Source organism: Meriones unguiculatus, chromosome 2, assembly GCF_030254825.1.
Source record: "Meriones unguiculatus strain TT.TT164.6M chromosome 2, Bangor_MerUng_6.1, whole genome shotgun sequence".
Lineage (NCBI taxonomy): Eukaryota > Metazoa > Chordata > Mammalia > Rodentia > Muridae > Meriones > Meriones unguiculatus.
The window spans coordinates 22,877,135-22,887,465 of NC_083350.1; the positions used below are offsets into that span (position 1 = coordinate 22,877,135).

At 45.6% G+C, this 10,331-nt stretch overlaps 1 protein-coding gene across 3 annotated transcripts; it reads right to left on the bottom strand.

Moving 5' to 3' along the window:
* Positions 1-690: 690 nt before the first annotated feature.
* Pmaip1 (phorbol-12-myristate-13-acetate-induced protein 1) lies at positions 691-7,671 on the bottom strand. 3 transcript variants are annotated; one of them, XM_021648714.2, is made up of 4 exons: positions 7,413-7,621; positions 6,708-6,993; positions 5,057-5,209; positions 691-2,942 (listed from the first exon to the last, which is right to left on the bottom strand). In XM_021648714.2, the coding sequence occupies exons 3-4, from the start codon at positions 5,118-5,120 to the stop codon at positions 2,839-2,841; spliced, it is 168 nt and encodes a 55-aa protein (XP_021504389.1). In that variant the 5' UTR covers positions 5,121-5,209; positions 6,708-6,993; positions 7,413-7,621; the 3' UTR covers positions 691-2,838. The 3 variants fall into 3 exon arrangements, with proteins under 3 accessions (XP_021504389.1, XP_021504390.1, XP_021504388.1); XM_021648715.2 differs by lacking the exon at positions 6,708-6,993 and having other exon boundaries at positions 7,591-7,671; XM_021648713.2 differs by lacking the exon at positions 6,708-6,993.
* Between the last annotated feature and the right edge of the window lie 2,660 nt (positions 7,672-10,331).

A 10,331-nucleotide genomic window follows, 5' to 3' on the forward strand; every position in this document is an offset into this window, starting at 1 on the left:
AGACATAAAGCACTCAAAGACCTAGGCCTGGGAAGACGGCTCAGCTGCCAAACTGCATACACTGAAAACATGAGGGCTTAAAGTTCAGATCTTTAGCACTCAGCATAAAAGCTGAACATAGCAGCATGGCCCTGAAGTCCCAGGGCTTCAGAGTCCCTGAGGCTTGCTGGCCAGTTAGTTCAAAGTTTACTGAGGTTCTGCCTCTAAAATTAAGGGAGATGGCTCAACTGGTAAAAGTGGTAGTCACACCCGCCTTGGTGGAGAGAGTACCAACTCCTGAAAGCCGTCCTCTGTGGACCAACGTGGCTCCGCAGACAACGATAAAAGGGCATTGAATTTCATCCCTGGCATCCACAAAGTGGAGGGAGGGAGAGGACGGATTCCATATACTGTCCTTTGACCTCCACACATGAAGGATCACACACATCCACACAGAAAAATAAAAAACACTTTTTAATTAAAAAGTGGCATTCTGGCCTCCACACAAGCACCACAGCATGCACACCCACACACATGCGATAGTATCTTTAAAAATGTGAAGGAACTATTGACCTCTGCTACACATCTTCCCACACAAACATATATCCATGCACATGTACACACACGCATGCACGCACACACACCATACCAGCTGTCTGGTGATATACATGTGTTAAAGATAAGCTTCCATAAAACACACGGGAAGACTGGTGGCATTTTTGAATAGTGGCTACAGTATCAACCTTTATTTAATAGTTCAGACCAGTGTCAGTCTTCAGAAACATACATATAAATACAGTCACAGACCATAAATAGCCATTGGCAAAATGTCTACCTTCAAAGAAAAAAAAAAAATCTTCCAAGTAAACAACCTTAATGCTAAGGCCCACTAACTACTGAGGTAACATCATTCAAAGTGGCTAGCTCCATGTGCTCCATGACACCCTTCATGTGCTCACGAAAGCCTTGTCTCAAAACAAAAACGAAAGCGACACACACATGCTCAAACTAAACAAAATAACTTATTAAATATGTAAAATATTATTCCTGATAAAATGCAATCATCAGATTATTTCCCTTTTGGACAATTCTTTGTTTTAGTTAACTGACAAATTAAACGTGTGTTTACAGGGTTGAGTTTCAATACGTGGATACCCTGGGAAAAGATCAAACAATTATTATGCGTACCCCATCATTTCTGGCCCCATCACAGCCTTGTGGTCAGAACAAGCCACATCCACTCAGTTTCTGTCAAATATACATGAATTGTAGTTGCCTTCCTGTATAGGAGAATATCAGAACCCTCTTCTAATTTTGCACCCTAAAGCTGATGTGGTCCTTTTCTTGTCTCCCATCCCCTCCTCAGCCATCTTACTCCTTTTTGTTCACTTTGATTTTTGTCAAAATATGAATGATAGAAGAATGATGTGTCTAGAGGTGCCTGGGTTATGTAATATCCATGTCTGACAAATAACGTTTTCTGCTTTTTAAGATTCAATTCTGTTTATGTTCCCACTTTGAAAGTCCTTTCAGCCCTTGATCAGTTGTTTCCCTGTCTTGGCTAATACAAATAATTAAAAAATGCAGTAGACATCCCTTCAGCAGACAGACTTCAACACCTTTGCATATATACTCAGTAGTGGGACAGCTGGGTTTAAGGTGGTTCATGTCTTAGCTTCTCAAGGAACCTCAATGTCATTTTATAGAATAAGCGTCCTACCTCACAATACTAACAAAGTATACAAAAATTCTTTCTCAAGTCCTTAACAAGTTTATTATCTTTCATTTCCAAAAACTGGAAAATCCAGAGACTACAAAACCATCTCATGGTGGCTTTTGTTTACAGTTCTCTGAATCATGTACCTGTTGGCCATCTGCCTTTTTGGAAATGTCTCTTGCCTCTGTTAACCAGGATTGATTTGCTATTGAGTAGTTTGAGTTTCACGTTTACAGCACTCGGGAGGCAAAGGAAGGCAAAGTTGATGCCAACCTGGTCTAGAAAGGGACTTCTGGGACAGCAAGGGCTACACAAAGGAACCCTGTCTCTCCCCCCCATCCTCCCAAAGCAAGTAAACAAAAGAAATACTTTTGGAGGGTTACAAAACTTTAGAAACTTATGAATCTTTTACTAAGTTTTAATTGCATCAACTTTTAAAAGTTTGTTTTTCCATTGTCTTGGGTTACATAAAATCCAAACTCTTTTTATCATAATATTCAATCTGCAAAAGTTTTACTGGCACCAAGTGACCTTGCTACTCTTCTAATTTTTTCAGTTACTTGGTAGTTTTCCCTTGCTTTCCAGTTAACGGTTACAGTAACACACTTGAAAAGTCATCTCAACAGACACAAGTTTGTAGTGACCTACGAAATCAGTTTTTACTATAACATTCAGTGTTGTCAAAATGAAATGTTTTCTCTTAGAAGATGATGTGGATGAAACGAAATATTATAAATTGTTCTGGAGTTGTGAAAAAGCAAGAAGCAATAAAGCAATACTGAATTACTTTCTCCCATCCACTGAAATCATTTGCCGTGTCCCCTTTTCTTACTCTTGACAACAACCTTCGGCAGAAACGTCAGAAGACCAACTCTCAAATTTCCACGACTCCTCTAGTCTTGTTTTAAAATAAATGTGGTTTCACGTTACCACATCTCAAGGAACGATTTTTGAAGACTTTCCTGAAGACATTCATTTCCATCTCATTCATCATCCCTGCTCAGTGAACCAAAAGCAAGCGAGTGTTTCTCCTCATTCCTTTCCATAACATCACATACAAGTTCATCCAATACCAGACATCTGCACCAGCTGGGGGAACTTCCTTTCTAGGAGGTCCCTTTTTGCAAAAGCTTTTGAAGAACTCAGGTTACTAAACTAAAAAGCTTGGAAATAAAATTTAGAAGTTTTTGCCGGAAATTCAGTTTGTCTCCAATTCTCCGGAGTTGAGCACACTGGTCTTCCAGATCTGAAAAAGACAAGTTAGACAAAAAGAATTAACTTGGAGATCAGTCCCAACTGTAAATCAGCAAGAGTTCACACTCAGCCTAAGTGCTGACATTTCAGAGGCTCTCTGAAACCTCTTCAACTTTAGAGCACCTGACCTTCCCAACGTGGTAGTATAAACACAAACAGGGCAGGTAAGGGCACAGGCATTTGTTTTGATTTTTTTAAAACCATCCTCAATGAGGTCAGTTCTCTGCCAAATAAAGAAATCACGTATATTAAAAACTCGCCAGCAGTACCATTAGTCACCCCACAGCCGTTTCACATGATGTCATCCTTTTCTCTTTTAAGGTTGGGCAGGGGACAAAAGTCAAATGCCAATAACTCGTGATATTTTGAAGTGGACTTGATTTTTCAAATGGCAGTATGTCATAGCTCCATTCCTCCCACACCGCAAACAAATATAAGCATATCCTTTAGGAATTCTTTTGCTTTCCCCATGAGAATCATAAAAATCTCATTGTAAAGTTGGAGTTACACTCTAAGACAAACTTGTTTTGCTGATGTGAAATAAAGTCTCCAGCCTTCAGAATGCTGCATAGCTTGAACTCCTAATCCCGCCTCTGCTTCCTAGTGTGCTAGAACTGAAGCCTCACTTTCTAAAATAATTTTCAAATTTACTTTTCTATCTAAGCCAGTTCATTTCTACAAGCCTAGTCTATATCAATCCATTGTCTTTGCCGAGAAGAGTAAAGGAGAAAGTTTGATTCCCATATTTTCTTTCTTCCTTTATTTTAAGATTTTACTTATTTAAAGTATGCGTGCTCTATCTGCATGTATGCAGACATGCCAGTAGAGATGGTTGTGAGCCACCATGTTGTTGCTGGCAACTGAACTCAGGACCTCTGGAAGAGCAGGCAAACTGCTGAGCCATCTCTCCAGCCCCCATATTTTTTTTTTGAACTGAAGTATATTAATTAGCTGAATGTCATTAAAAAAAAATGCCTTTAATCTCAACACTTGAGAGACAGAGACAGGCAGATCTCTTGTGAGTTCCAGGCTAGTCTACAGCTCTAGTTCCAGGACAGGCAGTACCACATGAAAAAAAAAAAAAAAAACACTGTCTCAAAAAGGAGGGGAAAAAATTAGGGCTGAGGATATGGGTCAGTTGAATATTGTAATCCCAGAGGTAGAGAGACAGGAGGATCAGAAACTCAAGGTCATCTTCAGCTACAAGTTAACTGGTTCAAAGCCAGCTTGAGACCCTGACCAAAAGATAAAACAAACAACCCCCCCAACCCAACACTATCTAGCACTCAATTTAGAAACATGAATAAAACTCCAAAAGGTAGAACTTCTCCCATTCAAGCAGGCACCAGAGAGAGTTCATTAAGGCCAATTAAACCATGGTCACACCAGCACTCAACACTCCTCTAACACAGCCTACAGGTAAGAAATGAAAGAGCGAAAGAGCTACTGCACATGTTTGATGAATTAGCAGCCTGACCTACAGAGATTTCCAATCTAAGCAGCTGACATTTTATGAGATTCACACACACACACACACACACACACACACAAGCCGGGATGAAAAAGGTACCGTAGGCTGACAAAAAAAAGTGATGAAATTAGGAACAAAGCAATGCAAAAAAAGAAAAAGAACTTCTTCCTACTCACCAGCTAAACCCATCCGTCCCTCTGACCTTTCCAACAGGGACAGTTAAAATGCTAACTAAGGAGGAAGGCCTCCTGGATTCCAGAATTCAGACACCCAGTGGGGTGCCTGTGTGGGAAAACAGCCCTGAGTGGAAGAACTGGGCCCAGAAGCCGCTTAAGAACTAACAAGTCCTGGAGGTAGGGGCATTCAGGGTGACCATCCCCTGAGCTGAGCTCCCAGGGACGTCGCCCGGCCTCGGGAAGCCCCCAGTGACTTGTCTAGGGTGGCCGACAGCACGTGCCTGCCCCCCAACCCCCTCCGTGGAGATGGGCAACGTGCAGAAGAAGAGAAGCCTGGCTAACATGCAAGCTGCTGCTTCGAGAACTTTCTTGTGGTGTGCTTAAGGCACGCGCCAGGTGGGCGCGAGCTCTAACGGACTGAGCCCGGCCTCCGCAGCCCAGCAGCGCCGGGACCCATACCTGCTGGCAGCCGCGTTGGGCTAGGGCTCCTCGCCGCGCTCTTTCGCGCCCTCTTGCCAGGCATCTCCGCCAGCACCGCAGTTACGTCAGGTTCACACCACGCACAGTACAGTTTGTCTCCAATCTTCCTGAGCTGATCTGCGAACTCGGGCTCTAAAAAAAATAAGAAGAAGAAGAAGAAGAAGAAGAAGAAGAAGAAGAAGAAACAACGCCCCTTGAAATTAACACTCACAGCAATCCAAACCGTGACCTGCAAGTTAGCACACCCACCGAGCCAGCATCCCAGGGTACCATTTGGGCGCACCTTTTTCCCAAGTGTGAGAAAGGACTTGGAATTTTGTGCACCCACACACCAACCCTGGCGGCTCAATAAAAACCAACCAGGGAGGTCTGTCTCCCTTTTATCTCTCACTTAAGATTGGCCAGGGAACAGAAGTCAATTTCTAAAAAAGGGGGCGTTTTAAAGGAGATCTGCTTTTCCAATGGCAAAGTGTCAGTGCCCAATTAGGGCCTCTACTAAAAACTTTTTTTTTATATTTTCTCATAAAACCCATACAACTTTACTGTAATAGTCTACAGTCCCTAAAATAAATTAAAACCAAGCGTTTTCCTACAAGCCTATTCCGTACCAATTCATCACATCTATAGAAAGGCAGAAAAGTTAAATTCGTGTCTTACTACTTTATAGAATTTAGGCATTCTGATAGCTGGATAATAATTCAACTGGTTGGATATTAAGAAACACTGTCACAAGTAAAATTAATATGCAATAGGTCTACTGTAAAATAATATTTCAAAGACCAATTCTGGTTGTTCTGGTATCCTCCAAGATGAGATCAAATATTACGAATACAAATAAAACAAGCTCTTGAACCCACTTTAGGACAAATTTTCTGTAACGGCTGAGCTGAGTGAAAACAGTAGCCCTAAGAGATTCCATAGTGTACCACGTTTTACTGAGTTCCAGAGTCAAATAATTCCAGAAATATTCACAAAACACTCTTTAAGGTGAAATGTATTGAACGCAGATTGAGAAGCTGCGATTTCTAGGCGCGATTAGTACTTTCTCAAAGGGGGAGGGGCAGAAGGAAGCGCAAAGGTCCCGGGGCCACAGACAGGCTGGGCAATGGCCCTGCCCTCGCGCTCCACTTCGTCCCTACTACCTCCATTTAGGGAGCAGAACTGATTTTTTTTTTGAGCCACGTCTCACTCCGTAACAGAGACCAACCTTAAAGTATACCGTCCTAGCTAATTCTGCCCCGGCGTCCTGAACGCTGGAGTTAGAGACAAGTCCGCCCAGCGACGTATTTTTACTGGCGCTACACAGTCACTATGTGACTCCTCGGGATTCTCTCTGCTGCTCTATAAATCTGTCATAGGCAATGTCACGCTCATGTCGGACCTTCCAGAAGGTCCGAACACTTGGAACCCCTCCCCCCCCCTACCCTTCCACCCCCACAAAAAAAGATGAGCAAAGGTCTTCCATCCAGGTTCCAATTTAACACTTCTGCCTTGCCCACCGGCCTTATAAAAACGATAGGAGAAACGGAGCCTATGACTGAATAAAACACGGGTATGCCTGCAAAATTATCTCCGAATAATAGCCTTGCAACCCCTTAGCAGGTGACTGTCACCTTGGGTTAAGACTTACTTTAAGGGGGAGGAGCCTCAACAGATACGGAGAATTGCATGTGAGTGACTGGGGCTGGAAGAGTTGACGGGTGAAAAGAGTCGTGGACCAAATTCTATTCTCCCGGATTTTCCTGCCGTTCCCAATCTGGACAGTTAAAAGGGTTCTCGATACAAGAGTCTCAGCCCCACGACTCCAAGGGTTCAGAGTGTGAGAGCTGAGAGAATCCGAGGTTTGAACACTACTTTTCCTTGGCGTTGGAGGTGAGGCGGTGGGAATCGAGATGAAGGGGGCTCTCAAAGATGGTCTGGGAAGGAAGAGGGCCTGTCAGGGAAGTGCTAGGCCCGGAGGCCTCTCCCACTCCCACCTGCCGCTAAAACCATCTTCCAGGGCAAGACCTGCACAAGTTACTTTTTTTTTTCTCCTCTCCTCCTGGTCCCTGGGTAAGAGCAAGTTGAGACCCACGAAACAGACGGGAATTCTGGCCTAAAATGCACCTGCATCCCAATGACACGCTGCGCTGGCCTCCCCCTGAGGCCCACACTCCTGGTAGAAGCCCCTAAAGAACTTTCTAGATGCGTCGAAGGCACGAGCCAGGGAGCCGATTTGGCCCGAACATGCAGGCGCGTACATTCCGGCCCGAGCGCCGAAGGGCTGAACCGTCCGGATCATGACCTCGACCCTGACCTCAACCCCATCCTGTCCGCGGGCCGAACTGCTGGGTACCTTCCCGCGCTGGGTTCACTGGCGCGTTCTGACGCGCCTGACTCCGGGGCATCTCCCAGGCGCCGCGGCGATCTCCGCAGCGCACGGGGGACTGAGGTCCCCAATCTGGGCTCTGGGGCTCCCACAGAACTCGGGCTCCCACAAGACGGACCGCAGGTGCCAGGCGGGCCACACGCACCGAGCTTCTGCAAAACAGGAACGCCGCCGGAATTCTCTCAATGCTGGCTCCCCACGCCCGCTCCTGGGTTTTATAGGGACTTCCCAGGTGACGTCATGTGACGTCGCCCCCGAGTCCCCGCCCCTGCGAGCGGCTGTAGCGCGGGAGCGGAGTGGAGCAGTTCTCGAGACGCCCCCGAGCGCAACCTGCTGGGACAAGCTGCAGACCGGCGCGGCGCCAACCCACGGCGGGGGGCGCAAGGAGGGCGAGTCCTGCTCAGCCCCTAAATTGCTTCCTTAAAAAACGAAGGCGGGAGGGAGAGATCGCCTCGGAGAGGTCGTGTCCTCCGCAGTGGCACACGCCGGGAGCGGCTGAGGAAACCTTACTGGGAAGAAAGTTGGGGGCGGGGTGAAGCCAGGCGCCGGGACTTTTATTATTCTTCGCCAATTAGGGACAAACGTAAACAACTCCGGAAAGGAATGGGGAAGGGAAAAAATGTTTCGATATTTAAAGTTTGGGTCGTTCCGAGGAAGTGAAGAGATGAGGGCTTTACCAGCGGAGGTCACGTGATAGGAGTCCCAAGTTCGAGTCCAAAATTAAACTTTGGAAAAGCTGTGTGGTGCCCCGAGAATTGTTAAGATAAAGGAGAGGATAGTGGGCACGCTGGGCGGGCGCGTGCGGGTGTGGCCCTGGACTCCGGGCTAGTTCTTCGGGGTGGGACTGGGATTGCTGAAAACCTGTGCACATTTCCTCTGGATGTGTTGATACCGCACAGGGAAGGGACCACCTTCATCTATGAGACGTCCACATCCTTTGTGGAGGGGGAAGATGACATCTCTGGGAACACGAACTTCCTTACGCACAGTCTGGCTGTGCGTTACAGGAAAGGAGGACTTCATGATAAAGACTTGAGCGATTTTTCTCGTCCAGTCCTCTACCTGGCCCTGGGAAGTTTGTCACTTTTCAGATGCAAAAATAATTCGGCAGAGATTAAATTGCCCTAGTTCTTTCTCCGAGGCAGACAACAACGCGGCTCGGAAGTGAGAGCAGGCGGGCCCACTGTGAGCCAGCGCCGTGACCCACGAGGGCCCTGCCAGCAATCACCGCTCTCAGAAAACGGTGCTGCTTTATTTTGCATTTTATACTGCTGTTTCCATGTAGAACCTCCAGGTTCGATCGAATGCGGAGAACTGGTCCAATTGTTCCTAATAGTGTCAGCCCGGGTTGTTGGGGTCTCTTGGAAAAGAAACTCCAGCAACTCAGACTTCCTTTTCTAAGAGGGCCACGCAAGTTAACAACAGAATGGGAGCCACCGGGTTAGAGGGAGCTGGAGCCCTCTAGTCCTGCTGCTTGCCGTTCTTGTTTACACTCAGTGGCTTCTGCGTGCTTTTTAGCCTGTTTGTTTTCCTTAAATCATTCGATCTCCACCAACTAGCAAATATTTATTTATGGCTTGGACCTGGAGGAGGCACAGACAACACGGAGAGGATAAACTAAACCACTCCGGCTTAGCAACTTTGTTTTAAAGCTGATGTGGGATGTTTCTGGGCGTGCTAAATACTGAGGAGCAAGTATAAAACAAGTTAGCGCCACTAGAGAGTTTCAGAGGGCGGTGCGAATGGAGAGGCGGAACCTGCGTTCTACAAATCCTTCTCAAAGCTCACACTGGTTTCCTCAGAATGCCGTTAATTTACTGATTGCATCAACTAATAAACTTAAATTTAAGTCACGAGCCCTGGTATGTAATGAGTACACACACACACAGTGAGAAAAGCAAACTATAACATTGTGTACAAGGCCTGCCTGTGGCAATCCTCTCTTCTGACATTTTCATTCCGAAAGATCGTCGATCCATAAAGGATACAAATATTAGACAAATCTGTGCCTTTACTTACCGGGATTACAAATTCTATTTGATTATTAAAAAAAAAAAAAAGGAAGGGAATTGATTTGAGTAGGCTTCAGAGCAGATCAAGGCAGGCCGCTGACAGATGACTTTTCTTTTTTTCTTTTTCTTTTCCTCCAGACAGGGTTTCTCTGTGTAGCCTTGGCTGTCCTGGACTCATTTTGTAGAACCAGGCTGGCCTCGAACTCACAGAGATCCACCTGCCCCTGCCTCCCAGAGTGCTGGGGTTACAGGTGTGTGCCACGCCGTGCCCGGCTGACATTTTTAAGACTTCAGATTTGAAATTATCTCTAGATTTTTTTTTGGGGGGGGGATCTACCTTTCTATGAAGAGAATTAGAAGTCAAGTGTGAAAAGGCCCCTCTTCTCTGTGTACCTCATAAATACCATTATATATGCTGGCCTTGCAAGAAAATTAATCATGGGGCTACAGGGGCTAACAAAATAATAAAGTTGTCATTTAAGTGTTCTAATCTCCTACAACCTATGAAAGGAGACTAATAAGAAACACTGGTAAGGATGACAACTTTTGAAAGCCATTGTCATGATCCAAGCTCTCTTTTTAAGATTTCTTTTTAATTGTGTGTGTGTGTGTGTGTGTGTGTGTGTGTACATGTGAGGGCAGGTACGGAGGCCTGAGGTTACAGGCAAGTTGAAAGCTGTCCAGCATGGGTGCTGGGAACTGAACTCAGGTCCTCTAAAAAGAGAGTATCCGTAGCCAAAGATAACTGTAACCCTGCTGCCTCCACTTCCCAAGTACCAGACTATGGGATGTGTACCACCCAATTGCCCACGTGCTTTTGTTTTTGTTTTTGTTTTCAAGACAAGGTTTCTTTGCATATCCCTGACTGTCCAGA